Source organism: Chiloscyllium plagiosum, unplaced genomic scaffold, assembly GCF_037043375.1.
Source record: "Chiloscyllium plagiosum isolate Xiang-an unplaced genomic scaffold, Cpla_swu_hap1 HiC_scaffold_37, whole genome shotgun sequence".
NCBI classification, from domain to species: Eukaryota; Metazoa; Chordata; class Chondrichthyes; order Orectolobiformes; family Hemiscylliidae; genus Chiloscyllium; species Chiloscyllium plagiosum.
The window spans coordinates 19,353,823-19,378,474 of record NW_028270175.1 but is presented as its reverse complement, the minus strand read 5'-3'; the positions used below and the strand labels follow the sequence as shown (position 1 = coordinate 19,378,474).

Here is a 24,652-nt window from a genome sequence, read left to right as displayed (position 1 = left end):
TACATGGAAAATGCTCCACAGGGACATCTGGCCTCAATAATTCAGGCCACTATTTATGCTCCATGCTAAAACTTATTCATTTCTCCCTCATACTCATATCTAGCTCCCTCTTATAATCATTCCCAGAGGTAATGTTCTACATTATTAGCTCTCTCTGGGTAACCAAGCTATTCTCAATTCCTTTTTTGGTTCCTTGATGACTACCTTATATTGAGGCTTCGTCCCCATAAGTGGAAAATCTCAAAGCTTGATTTTAACATGGTGTAAATGAATGAACATAGTGTAAGTTGAAATTTGGTCTCCTGTATCTATTTTGTCCAAAATGGAGTGACTATTTGTAGCATCACTGACCATTAGTACTATAGTCATGCTGCTAACATTGCATCACTATATTGGGTTAGAGTTAGTTGTTAGAATTAGTGACTACTGGTTAGGATTTAGAATTGTGAAGTTTACTGTGTAAACTTCAGGATTATGATTGTGCTAATTGGGCAATTCAGGGTTAGTATATTTGGTGTTAGGGTTTTGGTGAGAGTTAGAATCTGCCAATGACAATGATATTGTGACCAGATACAACAGATTTTTGAAGTAGTGATGTATCATTCTGTGATTTGGAAATTTGAAATAAATACACGAAATGTCAGAAGATCAGGCAACATCTCTAGAGGGAGAAACTGAGATATTGTTGCAGCTCAATGGATCAATTCTAATGAAAGGTCATTGATTTGAAACGTTAAATCTCTTTCTCTCAGTTTACATCCTCACTGATGCTTAACGTTTCTAGAAGTTTCTGTTTGTACTTTAGAGGCTGTCAGTACTGCAGTGCAGCTATTTTGAATTTGCGGCGCGGTGTGTTATGGCCGGACTCGGGAGTCGTAGCCCAGCTCCTATGATGCACCGCGCAGGCGAGGGAGACAGCACCTGTTCCAAAATGGCGGCCAAGCGCGCGCTGGTGATTTTGGCCAAAGGGGCTGAGGAAATGGAAACCGTGATTCCGACGGACCTAATGCGTCGGGCTGGGGTGAGCAGGAATATTGCCGTCTTTGCTCTGTATTTTGATAATAAAATTTTCGCAGTTTAAATTGAGAAATGTTTCAGTTTCGGGTGCTGTGGTGATTGGCAGACAAAATGTCCAATAAGCGCAGAGCAGGGGCTGGGCCTGGGCCTGTCCATGTCAGTCTGTGTAGTCAATAGGATTGCAGTTATTTGACCTGGATTAACCTCGATAAATTTCAGAGACGGGGGCAGATTGATCCTTCTCCCGTTACTGCTTCAGTTTTTTTTCTTTAAATAACCAAACGCATTTGGGGATTTGTACTGCAGATAGAATAATTAAAAGGTTATGTTACTGACATAGGAATCCAGAGGCCGAATGATTCATGTTTCAAATTCTAACTTGACAGCTGGGGAATTTAAATGGAGTGTAAGAATAGGTCATTTAGTTGCTAAAGCCTGATCAGTCACTTAAATCATGGAATTATAGTTAGAATTCTCCAGCTCACTCTGTCCGTGTTTGTTGTCAAGCACCTATTTACATTTTCCAATACTTGGCTTGCATCCTTGTAACTTTTGGTTGGGTGATATCCAACACATATATGCCTATATTTCTCAGTGCTCTACGTTAACAAGATCTTCATTTTGAAATTGTTTAATGACCTAGCGCCAGTTCCTTTTTATGGGAATTTTCCAGATTTCTGCTTTTTACATGCAGACATTTTTCTTAATTCACCTCAGAAGGAACTGACTCTTTTGTTTTTGAATCGTCCATAAATCCTAGAGACTCTAATCTGTATTTAGTTCATCTTTCCTTGTTTATTCAAAGTTATCAAGATTCCATTTAACCTCTTAATATGAATGAGCACAGTTCTGTTATTTCGTCTGTCTTTGTAGTTTAAAAGTTTAATAACCAAGTATAATTCATGTAAATTATTAGCACCACATTCTCTCCAATCACAATGTATCTCCCTAACAGCTGCTATCAGAAGTCCAGGTTTGATCTAATTGGGTTTCTGTGCACCTGAAACATGAATTCTACTCCATTGTGTTGTAGTCCTGTTGTTATAAAAACCAGGATTCCATTAGCCTTGGCAAGTATGATTATAAAAATGTCCACACTTGAAACAAGACTGTAATGTGTCTGGAGCTAAGTGGCCTTGGCAGAGCCCAAGATCAACATAAGTGAACAAGTTGTTCCTGAGTGTCGCTTGATGGCATTGTGGGCGGTCCGAAACCTGTTGATCTTCCAGCTGAAGGAGTTGACCCCGACTGAGTGTTGCATACTGGCACATTCCAAGGTCCAGGGCTACGTGTTGAGGGACGTGCTGAAGCCTGGGGCAGCTGCCGCCAAGGCACGGTGGGGAAAGACTACAGTGTAACATCTGCCTGCCTGAGCACAGGGGGCCGATACAGTAAGGGGGCTCTGCTGAACCCCCCCCACCGAGCTAAATATGTGGATAGTAATCGTACAGACCTGTATATATGAATGCTTACTCTGTCTCTGTATGCAAAGAAATGGAATGTTTACATATGTATGGCATGACCAATTGTACAGATCATCAAAATTATTTTATGAATAAAGTATATTTTTGAAATAAAAAAAATTGTTGCTGACAACTTGCATCGCTTTGCTGATTTGAGAAAGACTGGTTCAATAATTGTCCAGATTGGATTTGTCACATTTTTGTGAACTGAGTACCTTGGCAGTTTCCTAATTCAGGCACATGCTGTTTTCAGGGCCTTTTAATGTATCCTGTGCCTTCAGCTATTTCCTGATATGATGTGGAATGAAGAGAATTTGTTTGAAAACTAGCATGTGTGATGAAGGTGACGACTGGTTGAAGATGGTCTAAAATTATGAGCCTTGTCTTTTGCCTTGATGTGCTTTTCTTCACCATAACTGGAGATGAGATGTTTGGCAGCTGCCTCCTTTTTAGTTATGTATTTAATTGTCTCATCACTGTTTATGGGTACAGAAATTTATTTATTTTTTATCTTTTTGCTCTTCAGTACGCTGGTTTTGCAGTTTAGCATGTGAATAGACCTATATAGTTTCAGCAGATTGACACTTCACTTTTGAGTATGCTTGAAGCAGTTCCTGGTTGAAGGATATGTTGGACTATTAGGTTACATGTTTGTGGTTTACTACAGTTCTGCTGATAGCTTACTCTGCCTCATTGATTTCCAGTTTTTAAACTGCTAGATCTGTTCTAATTCTGTCTCATTCAGCATATCGGAACACAACACTATGCCCACTATCTTCAGTATGAAGATGGGACTGATTCTCCACAATGATTCTGCAGTACATTGGTCATGGACCAGTACATTTAGCCCATAAGACATAGGAGCAGATGGACTCCATTCAGCCCATTGAGTCTGCTATGCCATTCAATCATGACAGGTTTCTCAACCTCATTCTCCTGCTTTCTCCCTGTAACCCTTGATCCCCTTGATAATCAAGAACCTATCTCAGTCTATAACCTGGTGTTGTGATTTTTAACTTTAAATATACTCCATGACCTGACCTCTACAGCCTTCTGTGGCAATGAATTCAATAGATTCTCCACTCTTTGGCTAAAGAAATTTCTCCTTATCTCTGTTCTAAAAGTTCTTCCCTTTTAATCTAAGGCTATGCTCTTGGGTCCTAGTCTCACCTACCAATGAAAACATCTTCCCAATGTCTACTCTGTCCAGGCCATTCAGTATTCTGTATGTTTCAATTAGATCCTCCCCATATCCTTCTAAATCCCATCAAGTATAAATCTAGAGTCCTCAAACATTCCTCAAATGTTAAGCTTTTCATTCCTGGGAATTTCTTGTGAATCTGCTCTGAACACACTTCAGGACCAGTACCTCTCCTGAGATATGGGGCCCAAAACTGCACACAATTGTGGCCTGACTGGAGCCTCCGAAGTGCATCCTGCTTTTATATTCAAGTCCTCTCAAAATAAATGCCAGCATTGCATTTGCCTTCCAAACTACTGACTCAACCTGCAAGTTTACCTTGAGAGAATACTGGACTAGAACTCCCAAGTCTCTTTGCACTTCAGACTTTGAATTTTCTCCCCATTTAAAAAATAGTCCATGTCTCTGTGCTTCCTACCAAAGTGCATGACCTCATGCTTTCTCACATTGTACTCCATTTGCAACGTCTTTGCAATTGTCATAACCTGTCCAAATCCTTCTGCAGCCTCCCCACCACCTCAATGTCTATCTTTGTATCGTCTGCAAACTTAGTCAGAATGTCCTCAGTTCCTTCATCTAGATCATTAATGTATAAAGTGAAAAGTTGTGGTTCCAACGCTGAGCCTTGTGGAGCACTACTTGTCACTGGCTGCCATCCTGAGAAGAACCCTTTTATCCCCACTCTCTGCTTTCTGCCAGACAGCCAAGCTTCTATTCATGCTAGCACCTTGTCTGTGACACCATGAGCCCTTCTCGTACATAATGCTATGCAGCACCTTGTCAAAGGTCTTCTTGAAATCCAGATAGTTAACATCCATTGGTTCTCCTTGGTCTAACCTGGCCATTACTTCCTCAAAGCATTCTAGCAGATTTGTCAAGCCTGATCTTCCCTTGATGAAACCATGCTTACTTTGCCGTATTTTACCATGTACTTCCAAGTATTCAGAAATCTCATCCTTCACAATGCAGGAGCTTACCTGCGACTGAGGTTAGGCTAATTGGTCTGTAATTTTGTCTTTTGCCTGACTCCCTTTTTAAACAGGTGTGTCATTTTGGTGATTTTCCAATCCTCTGGGACCCTCCTTGATTTTAGCAATTCCTGAAAGATCACCATTAATGCCTCTGCTATCTTTTCAGCTATCTCCTTTAAACTCTGGGGTGCAGTTCATCTGGTCCAGGTGATTTCGGCCACTTTAAAAGTTTTTAAGTTATATTTTAAGTTAGCTTCAGCTTTTCTAATAGGAAGTGGTGTCTCAGCTCAGACAATGCATTAAAGGTGTGAGGTTAAAGTCTGTCTTGTCCCATTGTTGAGACAAGACTGGTTCTGTTTCTGAAGTGGGGCTTAAAGAATCTTACATGAATTTATGCAGTTTTTGAGCAAAATAAAATGTAACTCTGCAAATACAAATTCACCCCATAAACTTGTGCTGCATGTGTACAAGCGTATGAGAAGGTGTGAGGGTGTGTGTGTGTGTGCATATGAGAGAGAGCTTGTGCAAGAGAGAGGGTCTGCGTAAGTATTTAGGAATGTGTGCTCGCTTGTGTATGAGTATGTATAGTGGAGTGGGATCACCTGTAGTGTGACATGAACCAAAGGTCCTGGTTGAGGCCATCCCCATGGGTACTGAGCTTGACTATCAGCCTTTGCTTGGCCATTTTGCGTTGTTGCTTGTCCCGAAGTCCATCTTGGAGGATGGCTACCCCAAGCTCCAAGGCCGAATGTCCTGGACTGCTAAAGTGTTCCCCGACTGGGAGGGAACACTCTGCCTGGTGATCATTGCGCTGTGCCCATTCATCCATTGTTGTAGCAACTGCTCGGTCTCGCCAATGTACCATGCCTCAGGGTTTCCTTGCCTGCAGCGTATGAGATAGACAACGTTGGCCGGGTCACATGAGTACCTGCTGCGTACATGATGGGAGGTGTCCCCATGTATAATGGTGATATCTATGTCGTCACTCTGACATGTCTTCCAGTGGCTGCCGTGATAGGGTTCCAAATCTTTGTTCCCTGTAGGACATTAATAAATCAGTGAATCTATGGGTGATTTTTTTTTCATAGAAAAATATCACTTAAAAAGTATGTGTTGTACTTACGACTTTATATTACATCTAAAATGTCTTGGTTATGCGTATTATGGCTATAATGACTGAAAAGCATTCTAATAGGGGAGATGTCTTATGTACAGAAAGTTCTCCAAACAACAAAGGGATGACTTTCTGATTAATCTGTTTTTAAAGGGGTTGAGGGTAGAACTTTGGACAGGCCAATTCTCCTACTCCTCTGATGCTACCTGACCAGCTGTGCTTTTCCAGCACCACATTCTCTACGCTGATCTCCAGCATCTGCAGCCCTCCCTTTCTCCCAAAAGCAACATCACCAATACAATGATCACTTAGTGCACTGGAGTGGTGAATTGATTATGTACTGCAGCCATACTTGTTGAACTGTAAGCATTAGACTATGTGGTGTTAGATGGCTACTAATTGAGCAAAGCTGAAATAAAAACAAAACATAATGTTGGAAATACTCATGTCAGGCTGCATCTGTGGAGAGAGAAGTCATTAACACTTCAGATCAATGACCTTAATCAGGATTCGAAAAAGGTTAGTTGCCTTGGGATTTGAAACCTGATCAAAGACAAGGGAAATAAAAATAAATGAAGCTGAACAAGATTTTCAAAAAGGCAATTTGAAATTGTATTGGAGTGGAGAGCAGAGATTTGAATTTTTTTTGTTTTGGTGAAACCAAATTGTTAAACTTGTGTAACAAATTAACAACATGAAATATAAATGATATGAAGGTTTTGAATCTGTCAATGTTTGCATCTAAAAAAATCTGTTTAGAGATTTACTTTGGTTAGTATGTATCTAAAGTTAAATGTTAACCAGATTTTCAGACCAAATCATTAAAAGGTGTACAATTTGGAATATCGTGGGTGAAGTTTCTGTGATTATGTAACCTCCTGTTGGTAGACTTCTAGACAGTGTATTTTAAAATCTGGTTTTAATTGTAATCCATGGTTGAATTTGAATATTGTGTATAGCTTTTCCATTTCTTTCTATTCCATCATCTCCCTGCATTATCCACTACTAAGGTAGGGGGTGAGAGTTGATGTCATTTTAAGTTTGCTATTCCTGTACATTGGTAAGACAGTCCTGTGACAGCTGTCTTTCTAACATGTCTCATGCTTTTGCTGTAATTCCAGTTAATATTATGTGGATGTACCTTGTGTCTGCTATGTATTTTTTTATATGATGATGACAGGACCATGGTCTGTGTCTCAAATGATTTACCTACTGCTATCCTTACATTAGATAAGAATGTAGAATTCTGAAGCTATTGCAATTTAATTGTCTCAATTTGCTCCTCACGTTGTTCCTATTGTTAATGCTAATGTTTAATTTGTCATTCCTTATGATCTGTTGAGTAATTCCTTTCAGGTCTGGAAGGACCTGTTCTAGAATTTTTTTTCTCACAATTGAAGTGGATGCTGAAAGCATTCTTAAATGTTTATTTTTGCTTCACTGGCATTCCAGTGGCAGTCCTGAGAAGCTGAGCATTCAAGGTGCCTTACTGCTGTTTGATATTAATGTTTTATATTTCAGATAACAGTAACAGTGGCAGGGCTGACATGTAAAGAGCCTATAACATGCAGTCGTGATGTAGTTATTTGTCCTGACTCCAGCTTGCAAGATGCAGCTAAACAGGTATGTTGTCTCTGCTTCAGTGACAATTAAAGGTAAAAGGGAGTTGTGTTTGAGCACTGCTTAATTAAACTGCATTCAATTAACTTTAAACTCATAATCTAATTCAGCTGCATTTTGCAATTGGCATGTACTTCCTTTCAGATTGGAGTTTGTACACTTGCAGTGTTGATGCAAATTCAGTGCACATCAAGGTGCCTGGTAGCTGAGTATAGTTGTTAGACTGAAGTCCTTTTGGATCAGTTGGCTGTAATATTGAGCTGCTCACTTTTTTGAGCAGCCTAGAAATATTGCAATTTAAAAAATATGATTAAATATGTTGTTGGCAAGGTCTCTCCTTTAAATGTCCTCAAGATACTGAGTAGTGGACTACTCCGGTCCCGGTGTTATATGTTCATCCATAATTTTCATTGGTAGGGAACTTGGAGATTGTGACCTGGAGAGCCAGATGTATTATCAAGTCAGGATATGTGTGACTTGAAGGAGAATTCTCCTAAGGTGATGAGATTCATAAGTGCTTGATGCTCCTCTTCACAATTTGGAAGATGCTGTTAAAGAACCTAGACAAGTTGCTGTTGTGCATCTTGCAGATGGTGCCCACTGTTGCTATTATGTGCTAATGGTGGAAGGAGTGAAAGTTTAAGGAAAATGGGATGGTGATCATTCAGATCTGCTTTGTTTAGGGTGTTGTTGAGCTTCTTGTGTTGTTGAAGCTGCATATATCTAGCCAATGGGGAGATAATTGGCTGATAAAATGCGTAACAAATTCAATGGACATGACATAACGTGAGTAAGTTCTACCTTTTGTGAAGTAGATGTCAGTGCTGTACATATGCTGGAACAGACCAGAGACACCGCCATCTCTGGATTGTAAGTCTTCACAACAACTGGAATGTTCTGGATGTAGGTTTGCTCTCTGAGCTGGAAGGTTCATTTTCAGATGTTTCATCACCATACTAGGTAATAACAGTGAGCCTCCGGATGAAGCACTGGTGGCATGGTCCGCTTTCTATTTGTGTTTAGGTTTCCTTGGGTTGGTGATGTAATTTCCTGTGGTGATATCATTTCCTGTACTTTTTCTCGGGATGGTAAATGGGATCCAAGTCAGTGTTTGTTGATAGAGTTCTGGTTGGAATGCCATGCTTCTAGGAATTCGCGTGCATGTCTCTGTTTGGCTTGTCCTAGGATGGATGTGTTGTTCCAGTTGAAGTGGTGTCCTTCCTCATCCATATGTAAGGATACTAGTGAGAGTGGGTCATGTCTTTTTGTGGCTAATGATGTTCATGTATCCTGGTAGCTAGTTTTCTGCCAATGTAGTGTGTGTAGCAGTTCTTGTAAGGTATTTTGTAAATGACATTAGTTTTGCTTGTTGTCTGTATAGGGTCTTTCAAGTTCATTACCTGCTGTTTTAGTTTGTGGGTGGGATTGTGGGCTACCATGATGCCAAGAGGTCTGAGTAGTCTGGCAGTCCTTTGAGATGTCTTTGTAGGGGAGAGTGGCTAGGGGTTCTGGATGTGTTTTGTCTGCTTATTGGGGTTTGTTGCTGAGCAATTGGTGGACTGTGTTAATTGGATACCCATTCTTTTTGAATATGCTTTATAGGTGATTTTCTTCTGCTCTGTGTAGTTTCTGTGTGCTACAGTGTGTGATGGTTTGTTGAAATAACGTTCTAATGCAACTTCGTTTGTGTGTGTGTGTTGGGATGATTGCTTCTGTAGTTCAGTATGTGTTGTTTCCATGTAGACGCTGGTTTGAAGTTCCCCATTGGCTGTTCGCTCTACTGCGACATCTAGGAATGGCAGTTTGTTGTTTTCCTCCTCTTTTAGTGAATTTTATGCCAGTAAGGGTATTATTGATGGTCTTGAAGGTTTCCTCTAATTTGTTTTGTTTAGTGATGACAAAGGTGTCATCCACGTAGCGGATCAAAGTTTGGGTTGGATGGTTGGCAGAACTGTTTGTTCAAGTCTCTGCATTACTACCTCTGCTAAGAACCCTGATAGCGGAGATCCCACGAGTGTTCCATTGGCTTGTCTGTAGGTTTTGTTGTTGAAGGTGAAGTGGGTGGTAGGTCCACTAGGTTGACAACATTGTTCTTGCTGATGAAGTTGGTGTTGGTGTTGGTGTTGGTGTATGTGACTTTGGTTCTTCTAATAATGTAGTCAGTGTTTCCTTGGCTAGATTGATGTTGATGGATGTGAACAGGTCTGTTACGTCAAAGGAGACCATTATTTTATCCTCTTCTATCTTTGGTGTTCAGGAATTCTTACGTGGAATGGATGGGGTGGCATGAGCCTTCTACTCAGTGTTTTAGTCTTTGGTGTAGCTCCTTGGCCAATCTGTAAGTTGGTGTTCCAGGTAGCAAGAGTATGGGTCTGAGAGGGGCTCCTGATTTGTGAATTTTGAGTAATCCTTAGAAGCGTGGTGTGTTGGATCTGTCTGGTTTCATTTTTTTGGAAGTTGGTATTATTTATTTCTCCCAGAGGAATGGAGAATTCTCCAGATGAGGAAGGACACCACTTTGACTGGGACAACACATCCATCCAAGGACAAGCCAAACAGAAACATGCACGAGAATTCCTAGAAGCATGGCATTCCAGCTGGAACTCTATCAATAAACGCATTGACTTGGATTCCATTTACCACACACTGAGGGGGGGGGGGGAGAACAATAAATTACATCACAGGAAGTGATGTTGCCACAGGAAATGACATCCAAACGTAGGGAAATCAAACCACAAATAGAAAGCGGGCCATGCCACCAGTGCTTCATCTGGAGGCTCATTGATGATGTTACCTAGTTTGGTGACGAAATGTCTGAAAACGAAACTTCCAGCACAGCGAGCAAACCTACATTCAGAACCTCAACCTGAGCTACAAATATTCTTAAAACTCGCTAAGCTGGGATGTTATCAGGGTTCATTGCTTTAGTTGTATTCAGTGCACACAACATTTATTGAATTTGCTGGCATTTTTGTTTTAATTCACCTGTGGGATGTGAGCATTGCTAGCTGGGCAATGTTTGATGCCCTCAAGGTGCTGGTTAGCTGCCTTCTTGAACCACTGCAGTCTGTGTGCTTAGAAGGGAATTCCAGGATTGTGATCTAGCAACAGTGAAGGAACGGTGATATATTTCCAAGTCAAGATACGGAGTGGCTAGGAGGGGACCTTGCAGATGGGTAGTGTTTCCATGTATCTAATGTCTTTTCCCTTCTAGTTGGCAGTGGTCATGGGTTTGGAAGGTGCTAAGGATCTTTGAATTTCTGCATTGCATCTTGTAGTTAATATGTACTACTGCTACTGAGCATCAGGAATGGAGGGGCTGACTGTTTTTGGATGTGGTACCATTCAAGTGGGCAGTTTTGTTCTGGATTGACATCGAGCTGCTTCAGTGGTGTTGGAGCAGCACTCATCAGACAAGTGGGGACTATTCCATCACACTCTTGACTTGTTTGTAAATAGTGGATAGACTTTGGGAGGTACATTACTTTTTTTTTTAAATTCCCTACGGTTATGGAAACAGGCCCTTTGGCCCAACAAATCCACACCAACCCTCCGAAGAGTAACCCACCCAGACCCGTTCCCCTAGCCTGTATTTTCCACTGACTAATGCACCTCTATCACTATGGGCAATTTAGCATGGCCAATTCACCTGACCTACACATCTTTGGACTGTGGGAGGACACTGGAGCACCCGGAGGAAACCCACGTGGACATGGGAAGAATGTGCACACTCCATACAGACAGTCGCCCAAGGTGGGAATTGAACCCAGGTCCCTGGCACTGAGGCAGTAGTGCTAACCACTGAGCCACCGTGCTGCCCCTTGCTACAGTATTCCTAGTCCCTGAATTGTATTTGTAGCAACTGTATTTATATAGCTGATCCAATTTAGTGGCACTGGTAATCCATGGGGTGGTGGTGCGGGGTTTGGAATGCCATTAACTTAAGAAGTGGTGATTAGATTGTCTCTTATTAGAGTTGAATAATGCCTGGCATTTGTATGGTGTAAATGTTACTTGCTCGTTGTCAGCCCAAACCTGAATATTGTCCAGGTTTGGATTGCATTTGGATGTGGACTGCTTCAGTATCTGAGGAGTTGTGAATGGTGCTGAACATTGAGCAATCATAGATGACGCAGAGAAGGTTCTTGATAAAGCATCTGAAAATTGTTGAGCCAAGGATACTACCCTCAGGAACTCTCTTGCAGAGATGGCCTGGACTTGAGAAATCTGATCTCCAACAACCATTTTCTTGTATTCCGGGTATGTCTTCAGTCATTGGAAATTTTTCTTACTGATTCCCATTGACTCCAGTTTTTCTCGGACTTTTTGATGCCAAACTTGGTCAAATGTGGCCTGATATCAAGGACTGTCACTTCGAACTCCCTTCTCGAATTTATCTGTGTTGCTTGTATTTGAGCAAAGGAGCGGAGTTGTCCTAGCAGAACCCAAACTGGGCATCAGTATGCAGGGTCTTGCTGAACAGGTACTGCTATAGCAACTGTGACGTTGGGAACCGATGATAGATGCTCCATTTGGTATTTCTGGCTGATCGTGGTTGCAAATGTTTCAGTCTTAACTTTCACTCACTGCTGGACTCTGCCATAATTGAGGAAGGGACTGATCATTTATCTGCCTCCTCCCGTTAGTTGTTTAATCCTCCAACCCCATTTACAACATAAGCACTAGTCAATCCATACTTCAATTGTTGTTTCACATCTCAAGATGAAAATCTTAAGTAATCACATTGTGTATTCTAATGTATGAGATTCAGCACATGTTTAGATAACCCAATAGAGGAGTGAAGATGTGTAAGATTGCTTGCTGGTGTTCGGTCTCCATTTTGTTTGATGGCCTTTTAGCTGTGTCACAACAATTTACTTAGTCTAGTTTATAAAGAAGGCCAATATGTCTGTAAAAATGGACACTGTCCTGCAAGGTTGTCCCTGGATATGACTGTCCTTAATTTGCTGTTGCCAAAACTGGTTTGTTATCATGGCATTAATCATAAAGGGAGGCATTTTGAATTCAGTAACCCCTTAACAACAGATTGGATCTTTTTAAAGATGAGAATTCAAAGCTTCTGAGGAAGATGGACTAGAAGTACTCCTCCACGGCATTGAAGCATAATTGGCTATGCTTTGAGGAACAATAATTCATCAAAAGTTAATAAAGCAGCAATCTTAAGCTTTCAATCTTTACAATAAACACAGACACCAACTTTAAGCAAAACTTCAAGAGGATCTCTAAGAGACACCATCCAAGGGAGAGAGATTATTTCCAACAGAGTGCTGAGAAAAGGCAAACTATCTAAGGTCTGCTTTACCGAACTAGGGTACAAGCAGCTATCCTGATTAAATTTTGTTTCTTCAGACTGGACTGCTGAGGTCCATGTATATTAGTGATTTCCAGAACCAGAAAACAATGTTGTGGATGGTATCAACACACCAATTGTTGTGCATGGCCCCTCTGAGCAGCAATGCATGTGCTCAGCTGTGCAACTTGGAAACTTTGCATGGTAGAGCTACAACCTCCAATTGTGTAAAAGTAAAATAGAAGAGACTGTACTCTTCCTCAGAATGTGTTCTGTTTATTGACTTGCTGTGAACTGTTTGCTAAATCTACACAAGGCACAGGCCTGACCATGGCTGAACACTCTGAAGTTTTTGTTTCTTTATCTAAGAAAAGATCTATGGTATTCGAGGCAATCTAGAGAAGGTTCACTAAGTGTTACCAGGTGTGGAGAGACTGTGTCTGTCTTATGAAGGCACGTTGCATAGATTGGGCCTATACTTGTAGGAATCTAGAAGAATGAGAGGTGACCTTATTGAAACCTTAAAAATACTTAAGGGATTTGACAATGTAGGTGCAGAAAGATTGTTCTCCCTTGTGGGAGATTCTAGGATGAGAGGGCATACTCTTAGAATGTACACTTAAGACTGAGACGAAGTGGAATTCCGTCTGACGATAATGAATCTGTGGAATTCTTTACTGCAGAGGAGTGTGGAGGTTGGTTAATTTAAATATATTCAAAGCTGTAAGTTAAGAATATTCAAGTCTAAATATATTCAACGATTATGGGAGAAGGAAGGAAAGTGGAGTTGAGGATCCTGTTTAGCCATGCCCTCATTGAATAGTAGACCAGACTTAATGGGCTGAATGGCCTATTTATGCTCTTCCCATCTTATTGAAGCAACAACCCAGCTGTTAACTACATAACCCTTTACCTCCGAATCTTTGAGCTAGTAACCAGCCTGCAATAATAGATCTTCCTTAGTCTTTATAAGTATCTTGTAACTGTACTTACTTTAACCTTCTGTATCTTAGCTAATTGTCATTTTTTACTTTGTGTTTTGAACAATAAGTTTTGCTAAAATAAATTTTAAGCTAACCTTTGCTCTTGCTTAATCAGCAGTAAAGCTTTAGTTTTATGTCTTAAATGGAACACACTCAAAACAAAACTAAAAAGGAAGTTAAATGTGCTATATAAATTTACAGTTCGTGGGCCATTCCAGACACACCCAAATCGTTCATGATAGTTACGATGCTGAGCTATGTCTGCATTCTTCATAGCCTTGAAATATTTCGATAGCACTTTTTTAAAAAAAAAAATTTTCATGCAACATAAGCTCTGGTGATGAGGCCTGTGTTTATTGCCCATTCCTGATCCTATACACCATCCTAATTCCTGTAAACTGTAAATCTTGTGAATTCCTGCACAAATAACAAACCAATAAAGCTTTAGTCTTGGGCATGATTAAAGGTTAGTTTATTACGCAATTATTAACTTTTGTACTTGTATTTTAATTTTGGTACAGTTAAGATACTGATCTTCCTTCATCTCTAAGTATTATTGTTGTAGGCTGGTTATTAGTTAGATGATTTGAGGTAGAGGGTTTGCAATGGCTTCTGCAGTTGAATAGCTAGAGGTTGCTTCTGTAAGACCATAGTAAGAGGAGCACACAAAGGCCCTTCAGCCCATTGGGTCTGCTTTACCATTCAATGAGATCATGGCTGATCTACCTGCTATGCAGTATATCCATTTGTGGGCTTAGAAATTAGCAGTGACTGTTTTGAGTTCTGTGTTCGTATGTTAGTTTTTCTGTGGCTAAGAATAACCCTTATTGTTATAATTGTTATTATTGTTGATTTTTTTTTTTGCAGTGCCTAGGTGAAGTAAGAAACCTCATTGGACAGGACCAAAAGCCACTGTTCAATTTATTCTATCTGTGTTAACGTTTAAATGGGTTTGTTCACTTTCACTTGATGGCATTAGGTTCTCCTTTTATGATTCTACCAGTAATGCTGAACACACAGTCAATAATTAAACAGTTAGCACAAATTTGATTAACAGCTAGTTTGTGGCTTTTTGCAGGGTCCTTATGATGTGATTGTATTACCTGGAGGAAACCTTGGGGCCCAGAACTTATCTGAGGTGAGTTCAAATAGAATAACAGAATTATTTGAATTTTTGAGATTCTGTATCTTGTTCCATAATTTTTTGTTTGTTACTGTTGGAAACACCACTTAATGGGTGACATTGTTTCTTTGTCCTTTTGGTTTATCAACGTTTGATACAAAAACTAAGTGGAAATGCAGATTGTGAGGAGGACACTGGCTACAACGGGTCCGAAATGGGTTAGGTGAGCAGGAAATAAGGTGGAAGATAGGAGTATGAAGTAGGGAAGTGTGAAGTTATTCATTTGGTTACCAGAATAGAAAAGCAGAATATGTTTTGATAGGTTAAAATTTATATGTTCAGAGACTTTGGTGTGCTTATACATTGGATGTAGAAAAGTAGCATATGGTGTGCCAAACACTTCAGGTAAGTGGCATATTTGGAGTACAGAAATAAGGAAGCCTTGCTACAATTGTACAGGGTTTAGTGAGTCGACACTTGCAATATTGTGTGCAGTTTTGGTTTATATTTTTAGGGAAGGACATATTTGCATTGTAGATGGCTTAGGTAAGACTTCCTAAATTGGTCCCTATTGTAGGAATATCTGCTCCTACTGAGAGGTTGATTTTCTATTTTCTCTGGAATTTTGAAGAATAAGAATAAATTCAAGATTCTGAAGGGGCTTGATAAGATAGATGCAAAAGATTTGTTTCTACTGGTTGGGGGCTCTAAAGCATGGACCAGTATCTTGGGCTAAGGTGCTGATCTATTTAGAACTTAGATGAGAATAAATTACTTCCCTCAATAGTTGTGTATCTTTGGTGTTCTCTACTGCAGAGTGTTGTAGCTGCTCCATCATTGTCTCTCTGTCTTACAGGTATTCAATGTCTCAGGAGAATCTAAGAATATTGGGGAGTGAGGTAGGGAAGTGGATTTGAAGCCCAAGTTCCATGATAATTCTGTTGAAAGGTGGAGCAGGCTGAAAGAGTCATATGATCCATTCCTACTATTGTGTTCATTAGAAAGAACATTTTCAAGTCCCAAGTGTTTTTAGTCAATTAATTATATTTGAGGTATAATTTCAGTTGTTTAGGCAAACACATGAACCAAAGATGTCTAAAACAAATGTGCCAAATGACCACACCCAGCTGGGAAATCCTCTAGTGGTGAATAGTCTGTACACCTAGTATCAACTAGCTCTACTTGCCTGTTGCTGCTACCCCATATACCTGCTCTTGAAAGCCTCTTCTCGATCACCTCTTGACTTTCTCAGTTTCAACAAGAATGATGACTTTTCTAACCTTTTTCTCATAACTGAAGTAAATCTGCAGCCTTTCAAATGCCATTGAACTATTTTTAAGTCTAGGGTCTAGAGTTGTCCACAGTACTTCAGCCAAGGACTAATCAGTAATTTAGAGTTCTAGCTGATCTTTGCTTTTATACTCTCTGCCTGAATTTATAAATCGCCTAACTTTTTGTTTTTAACCACCTTATCAATTTGTCCTGAACTATATTTTTTCTGGTTTTTCGAAGGAGTTCAGTGTATAAATACCAATATCTCTCTGTTCATTTATACTTTACAACTTTTAGAACAGCTTCTTGGACCATATTACAGAACCTGAGAACATGTCATAAAATAGAAAATGCAACTTGTCTCCTGACAAATGAGAAATGTACCTGCCATAGAAACTATTAGCATGTGCCAACTCGCAGTATCCTAATTGAAGCTTTACTTTTTTATTTTTGTCAGTCTCCAGCTGTAAAGGAAGTGCTGAAGGACCAAGATTGCCGGAATGGTTTGATAGCTGCTATCTGTGCAGGTATGGCTTTCTTGACTTGTGTATATGAAACTCCCTGTACTAACTTCCCTTGACTTGGTTGAAAGCAAATGCCATACTGACCAGAAAGATCATGTTTTATCTCTAGTCTATATAAATTTATCTGACTTCCTCCATAGAATGTTGGCGGTTCTAGGCAGGGGGTGGCCTTAGCAATTCACCTTATCTCTGCCTTCACGATTTTATAAACTTTTATAAGGCCCCTCTTTTTTTTTTCCCCCCCAAAAAAATGTAAAATGATCACTCCTTATAACTCAAACCCTCCTGTCTTTGTAACATCCTTGTAAATCTTTGTTGCACTATTTCCAGTTTATTAACATTCTTCCTAATGCAAGGCAACCAGAATTGTACTCTGTACTCCAAATGTGGCCTTACCAATGTCTTGTACAGCTGTAACATGACTTAGCAACCTCTCTACTTGATGCTCTGACCAATGAAGGCAAGCATGCGAAACTCCCTCTTTGCCACCCTTTCTGCTTGTATCGCCACTTTCAAGGAACTATGTACCCAAACCTGTAGGTCTCTGTTCAACAACAGGATTCTACCATTAATTGTGTCAGTCCTGCCCTGGTTTGTCTGACCAAAATGCAACATCTTGCATTTATCTGAATTAAACTCCATTTGCCATTCCTGAGGTCAGCCTGGGAGAATGAATGTGCTAATGGGGTCTATTAGTAGTTGACAATGGGTTGTGTGTGGTAGCAGCCCATGTGATGACAAGGCCTGGTGTGTGGGAGTTAAGGTAAAGATATGGGAGAAGGTGCTTCAGCCTTAAAATTGTTGAATGTGATATAAAGACCAAAAGGCTGCAGACTTCCCAAGTGGAAAATGAAGCGCTTTGTTGGAGCGCTACAGTGAGCTTGAAACAGGTATTGGCTAGGGAACATGGTGTATTGAAGTGACAGGCAACTAGAAGCTCAAGAGTCTTTTTTGAGCGGATAGAACATGGGTGTTCTGCAAAACAATCACCCGGTCTGCCCTTCATTTCCCCAATGTAGAGAAGACTACATTGTGAGCAGAAATATAGTAGAATAGATTGCATGAAGTGCAGAAAACATTACTTCACCTGGAAGTAGACGGGCAGGTTTTGCACCTTCTGCGATTGCAGGAAGGTATTGGGAGTGAAGAAAGGGTTGACCAGGATGGTCCAGAAAGAACAGATCCTGCGGAAGGCTGACAAGGGAAGGGAGGAGAATGTGGTATCCTGCTGGAGGTGAAAGAAATAGTGCCTAATTAATGTGAATGCTGGTGGGACGGTAGATAAGGACAAGTGGGACCCTATACCTGTTGTTTGAGGAAAGAGAGGGCGTGAGGGTTGAAGCGCAGAATATGGGTCAGATCCAGCTGAGAGCCTTCAGTCAACTGTGGTGCTGAAAAGTCCTCGATTATGGAAGAAGGAGGCCCCATTGTCAAATTTGGCATCGTCAGGACAATGTAATGGAAGAACTGCGAGAACAGAGTCAGCACTGGAAGCATGGTGTGAGGTGAACCTTTTTGAGGTGTTGACTTCAAGTAACCTCATATTGCAATATGAGCAGCCTAGTGTTCTTTCCTGTGTTTGCTTTTCCATCTGCAAGATTCAAACCTGCAACACTTGTATAAAGTGCTAAAGTGCCTGTCTGGTTGGTTCATGTTTCTCTCTGCTTTTAAATGTCTTTGTGGTATCTTTACAACACCCATTTGTCTTGTTTGCTAACCACAGCACTTCCTGGGTAGAGTTACTCAGCATCCATTCTCGAAAGGCAGAATGTTTAGTGGTTTTTCTGAGCACTGCCCCATTCCTGGCTACTAAGTGAGGCATGAGACTGAAGAAAAGCAGGGTCACTCCTTGGCCAGTTTATCTTGTTGATGGTCCGACTGAGAGTGTTAGACACCATTTGATGGAGGTAAAAACAATGACTGCAGATGCTGGAAACCAGATTCTGGATCAGTGGTGCTGGAAGAGCACAGCAGTTCAGGCAGAATCCGAGGACAGGCAAAATCGACGTTTCGGGCAAAAGCCCTTCATCAGCACCACTGATCCAGAATCTGGTTTCCAGCATCTGCAGTCATTGTTTTTACCTCGTTGATTTTAACCCTACTGCGAATCCTCTTGCAAGGATGCCTGCCTTGAAGACGTTTTCCTCCTCTCTCTACAAGAATCTCAGGGAGTCTCTCTCCCACTGCAACTCCCAGGTCATTTCCTCTGCCCTGAAGCTCTTACTCTATGCTACTCTCTCCCCACCCCCACCCTCCTCTAGCTTATCTGTCCACACTTCAGGCTCTCTGCCTTTATTCCTGATGAAGGGCTTTTGCCCGAAACGTCGATTTTTGCCTGTCCTCGGATTTTGCCTGTCCTCGGATGCTGCCTGAACTGCTGTGCTCTTCCAGCACCACTGATTCACCATTAGATGGAGATTCAATTTTAAAGTGAACTTATTCCCTCTTGTAGGGTTTAGCTTGAAAGTCTTCTGAGCCCAACACCTGGGAAAGCTATTCTGTGGGGATCAGCAAACATAAGGGTTATGGAAGTTGAGATGCGACATAAAGTCTGTTGTGTGCTGTGTGGTTGAATGACCCTGTCTGCCACCTTGTGGACTGATATGAATGGTAGCCTGTGTAAACAACCAAATGACTCTGACTCTGCATTTTCCTCAAGATGACTTGAGCCCACCTTATCCCTAACTGACTCCTTATCTGTCTCTCTCCTGGATAAAACTCAAAGCAGAAGCTTTATTGTAGTCAATGCAATATTTGCATTAGGATGCAGAAAGACTAAAGGGTTATTTGCAAGCACTGACTCTTTATTTTAAAAATAATCGAGCATTTTTCTGCATGACATATCCCTTCAATTCCTTGTCACTTTTGCTGCTGCGGAGTTCTTTTCACTGGAAGATAATGGAATAGCACAAAATAATTCTGTCTTTAATCAGTGGTACATATCAGGGCCACTTGGAAGGACGAGAAAAACACTGGGGTTTTGACTGCTACAGATACGTCAGGATGTTAAGTCAACTGCTGATTCTGTTACATATGTTCAATTATCTGTAAAATGTCACCTTGTCAGCTCTGAAAGATTTTTTCTTTTTTTTTTCCCCACAGAATTTTTAAATTTAGCTACACCATAGTTGTTCCTGAGTGAATGCCAATCTGGTCACCATGTTTACTGCGGTCCTAACTAAAGGCAATGAACTTGTATTTATGTGGCATATTTCACATTGCTTCACATCCCCTGACCAGCTTATTGAAATAGTTGCTCAGTTGTATGTTGTGGGCAGAATCTTCGTGGTCCAGTGATTTGTCTCTTGAATGTGCAACAGACAGTTGCTCATTCCTGAAGAAGGGCTTATGCCCAAAACGTCGATTCTCCTGTTCCTTTGATGCTGCCTGACCTGCTGCGCTTTTCCAGCAACACATTTTTAAGCTGTGCAACAGACAGTGAAAAGACACTTGCACTGCACTGACACCTGCAAAGATGATCCTTTTATTCATTTCATATTTGTTCCATTAACCAAATATAACTCTTTGTAATAAATCATCTAAGATTTATTAGATATACTTGGTATAATTAGTCTGTCACATCTGACAAAGCAAATGTATTAATATTTGCAGTGCATGTTTCAACCCTCAAGATGATAGCTGAAAGGAGGTTTCATTTATTTATCTTTTGTTCTGACCTTCAGAACATTAAACAGCTCTTTCATATGGTTATAGTCACATCAGCATGAATGGATTGTGAAGAAAGATGATATTCTCTCAGTTGCCTTGAAGCCTTCAGACTACCATGGTATGCTATTGACACTAAGACAATCGAGTTTGCAAACCTGCAGCCCATTTACATTTCCTTGTTAAGAAAATCCAATGCTTATTTATTATTCTTGAAAACTGTGTACTCTTATTGCCAGTTTTTCTTCTGATGGAAAGGAGTTAATGTACTAAAATGCAATATTTGTATTTAAACAGACTGAACTCTATCAATTATTTTTCAGCCCATTGACCCTTTGATGAAGATCCCTTTGTAATCTTAGTAGACAGTGAAGAAGGTTTTCTGTGCCATCAATTTTGGTCTCCTCTGCAAACTTGCTAACCATGCCTTCTCTATTCTTATCCAAATCATTAATATAAATGACAAACCAAAGAGGACCCAGAACTGATCCTAGGGGAACACTGCTGGTGTAAGGCCTCCAGTCGGAAAAGCAATCCTCCACCACCATTCTGTCTCCTGCCAATTATGTATCTAATTGGCAAGTTCACTCTGAATCCCATGTGACCTAACTTTACTAATTAGTCTACCATGTGGAACCTTGTCAAAGGTTTTATTAAAATCCAAGATAAACACGGGTTACTGCTGTACCCTTATCAATCGTTTTGATAACTTCCTCAAAAAACTCAATCAAGCTTGTGAGACATGACTTTCCTCACACAAAACCATGTCGACTACACCTAATCAATTTCTGCCCCTCTAAATGTCCATAAATCCTATCTTGTATAATCATCTCCAACAACTTACCCACAACTGAAGTCAGACTCTCAGGTCTATAGTTCCCCAGTTTCTCCTTACAAACATTCTAAAACAAAGGTACAACGTTAGCCCCCTCCAGTTGTCAGGCACCTCACCTGTATTTCTGCAAGAGGTCTCAATTCCCCCCCTTCCTTTCCACAATATTCTTCTCCAGTGTTGTGTCGAATTAATCTTAAACACTGGAGCCTGTGTTTAGAGGCAGCATTCCATTATAAACTCTACCATAGTCTAGTGCCTTTAGAATGCCACTAAACTTTGTGATTTGGGACTATAGTTATCCAAAATATCTAGTCAATTGTTAATAAGGTCTTATTAAGAAGCAGTCATTTAGATGTCCTCTATTGGCTAAATAGACAGGAAAAGTGTATAACCTGTGAAATTGAGGGCAGTTCACTGATACTAGAGTGCAAACAAAGGGTTGATGCAGTGTGTGTTGACGTCAAATTATATGGGAGGCACCCTGTTCTCTATCTGTACTATTTAGGGGAGTCTTTCTCCACCTTCTGTCTGATGAAGTCAGTTGCCTGGCAAGCACTACCCTTTTAACAAGGACTTGATAAATATATTTATTTCTGATTGTTTTCTATATGCTAATCATCTTTTTAACCAAAGATGAATACAGGACAGATTTTTAAGGTGTCTGGTTATCTCCTTCCTCTAGTTTGAGGTCAGTGTTTTAGTTTACATTGTGCTGAGGATTGTCATTTTTCTAAACACTCTTAGATGAAGAGGTACACCAGGCACAAACCTGCTAATGTGGAAGCCTGTACCAAAAGACTTTTGCATTTCCAAGGACACTTTTGAATTTCCAAGAAGAGAAAGAAAAGGCATTATGATATGCATATAAATTTTGTACAAATATTTTCATACTTGAAGATGCAGAATTTACTGCGGATCCAACTTCTTTGAAAACCCATGCCTGTTAGCTGCCCATCTCTCTCAGGAAGGCATTTACTTTTCTTCCGCTTGCTCTTGAGCTCAGGGATTTTATTTCTCTTGCATTTTTGATGTTTACGGTGATTTCTTTTAGTTAATGTAAACTTCAGGTTGTGAGACTGAGCTACAAAATCTTCAAAACTATAAGCCAGATTAATCAGTATAGTTACATGCATTGTTGTTTAACCAGATTTTTGGTGACAAGTTGTGCAAAACAACCACCTTTTTAAAACATCTTTATTTTAGAAACAAAGTGCTAAAGAAACTCAACAGGTCTGGTAGCATCTGTGGAGAAAGAAATAGTTAATGTTTTGTGTTCCATATGATGATTCTTCTGTTTTGTTTTGCAGGCCCCACAGCTCTATTGGCTCATGAAATAGGCTATGGGAAGAAAGTCACAAGCCATCCTCTTGCTAAGGACAAAGTGATGAATGGAGGTAAGGGGTCAGATACATGCTTGGTATCTAGTATGCATTTTTCTTTTAACAACCTGGTAGGAAAGCTTGCCACCATCTTATGATCAAATTTTCATGTTAGTGTGTGATTCCTATTATTTTAATGCTATATTTAAATTAATGAAGTTAATTAATGAAATCTCTTGTTTAAAATCTTAAAGGTATTTAGCTTCCTGTCTGAATCCACTGCTTGCAACTTCTGTGTGTTCAACTGACTATACAGACCAGAAGTTGCTAGGTTTGATGTTGCAGAATTGACAAAACTCAGATGGGTGGCAGTAAAGTATTTGTTTTATTAATTCATGGGATGTGGGTGTCCTTGGCCGGTCCAACATTTATTGTCCATCATTAATTACCCTTAAGCTGCCTTCCTGAAGTGGTGCAGTATTTCATTTGGCTCTCTACTGGGGGAATAGTCCGGAAAATTGGTCTGCTTTTCTCCTGCTCCTGCATACGGTTGGGAGACTTCCTACTGAAAAATGCTGCTCTGGTATGCACAAGATAAAATTTTTGCTGTGGTTTCTTCTCCATCCTACATGTTCCTTCTAAGGAAGCCTTTGTGCTTTGGTCTTATGGTTTTGAAAAATTAATTTGATCTTGGCTTCAATGCCAAAAGCTCTGTGAATCCAGTTGAAGTCTAAATTTTTTTTTGTTCTTGAATGCAACTTTTATAAATGTTTCATCAATACTGTGTTAAATGTCTGAACTTAAACTGGTCGATATCTGGATAAACTGAATGGATCAACCCAGTGAAGTAGATGGAATTGCAATGTTATTCCAAGACCTTTGTACTTTTATTCAAGATGTTTTCAATCAAGCTTGTTTCATCACCAGTACCCATAGCTTTAATACTGTATCAGTATTGTTAAAAGTTTGCTCTGCTTTGCTTTATTCCCTTTCAGATCATTATATTTATTCTGAAGCTCGTGTGGAGATAGATGGGAACCTTCTTACCAGCAGGGGACCAGGCACCAGTTTCGAATTTGGCCTTGCAATTATAGAAAAACTTCTTGGAAAAGAGATGGCTGACAAAGTTAAAGCTCCTTTGGTCCTGTGAAACTGCCAACTTTGGAGAATTGTGGATGGAGTGGTGGGAAAGGAAGAAATAAGTTGAATTAATTGGAGACTTGCTGCTTAGAGAACAATTTTTCATAAGTAGAGCCAATATGACAGGTGGAATTTTGACTTTAATAATCTTTTAAGCATTTTCAAAGCAAATGCTACTGAATTGGACTAACTTGCAAGATTTAAATCCTGATGATACTTAATTACTGATAGGAATTGACTTCCAAATTTCTGCTCCTTAGAAATTTGTTAAAGTTTTAATCTTTCCTTTTGTTCTACTCTGTGAATTGAATAACCTGAGGTATGAATTTAGCTTGAATTCCTGTAATTTAAATTGGAACAGAAGATCCTTCTGTATTCAATACCAATAACTTGCATTTTTTCTGTATCCCACACCTCTCCAATTATATCTTCTTTTTGAACACTATTATTGTCATGTAACATCTATATTTTATGGGACAGGAAAACACCTTTATAACTAGCATACTTGTCACACTGCTACAGCAGTATTCTCAAAAGGAATATGTTCCTTGGCTAGCTTCATGCCTTACACTTGATAGAACTTTTCTTTAAAAGGAGAAGATGCCCTTTTGTAATTTTTCCACTTTCTCAGCTGCCAGCTTCATGTAGGTTAGGAATCGCTCTTTCTAACATCATATCTTTGTGCTAAGGGCCTCTGTGTAAGTTCCTGATGACTAAGATGTGTGTTTTATAAATGATACCCTGGGAATTGTTCTGAATTTGGCATTTAGCCACAGTACCGTAACTTTGTAACAAATACTAATTAAACAGGTGGTTAGGCTGTGGGTTAAAAGGCTTATTAAAGCAAAACTTCATGAATGTTTTCCATGTAATTTCTGTAAATGCTTGATTAGATAAGGATGTGAGATTATAGTTAAAATTCCACAAGCCACTGCTTGTGAAACCCATCTGTCCAGCTCTATAATATAGCCTTTAAGTAGACATTTCAACAAAATTTGAGTTTTATGTATTCTCAGAAAATACCACAAATCTGTTGTCTGATATCAGTAGTGGCTTTTCTTGACTGCAGCAACAAATAAAATCAGTGTCTGGA

The 24,652-nt window shown here is 40.0% G+C and overlaps 1 protein-coding gene across 1 annotated transcript; it reads left to right on the top strand.

The window, feature by feature from the left end:
• The first annotated feature begins 889 nt into the window (after nucleotides 1–889).
• park7 (parkinson protein 7) lies at nucleotides 890–24,652 on the top strand. Its single transcript, XM_043675974.2, has 6 exons — nucleotides 890–1,021; nucleotides 7,288–7,389; nucleotides 14,759–14,818; nucleotides 16,533–16,602; nucleotides 22,408–22,494; nucleotides 23,415–24,652. Exons 1-6 carry the CDS (start codon nucleotides 890–892, stop codon nucleotides 23,567–23,569), a joined length of 606 nt encoding a protein of 201 aa, XP_043531909.2. The 3' UTR covers nucleotides 23,570–24,652.

Bases quoted from the DNA above. Each gene is read 5' to 3' on its own strand.
- park7 (XM_043675974.2), top strand. From the start codon at position 890: ATGATGCACCGCGCAGGCGAGGGAGACAGCACCTGTTCCAAAATGGCG. The intron at 14,819-16,532 runs GTGAGTTCAAAT...TATTTTTGTCAG, and splicing joins GGGCCCAGAACTTATCTGAG to TCTCCAGCTGTAAAGGAAGT. The intron at 16,603-22,407 runs GTATGGCTTTCT...TTTGTTTTGCAG, and splicing joins GATAGCTGCTATCTGTGCAG to GCCCCACAGCTCTATTGGCT.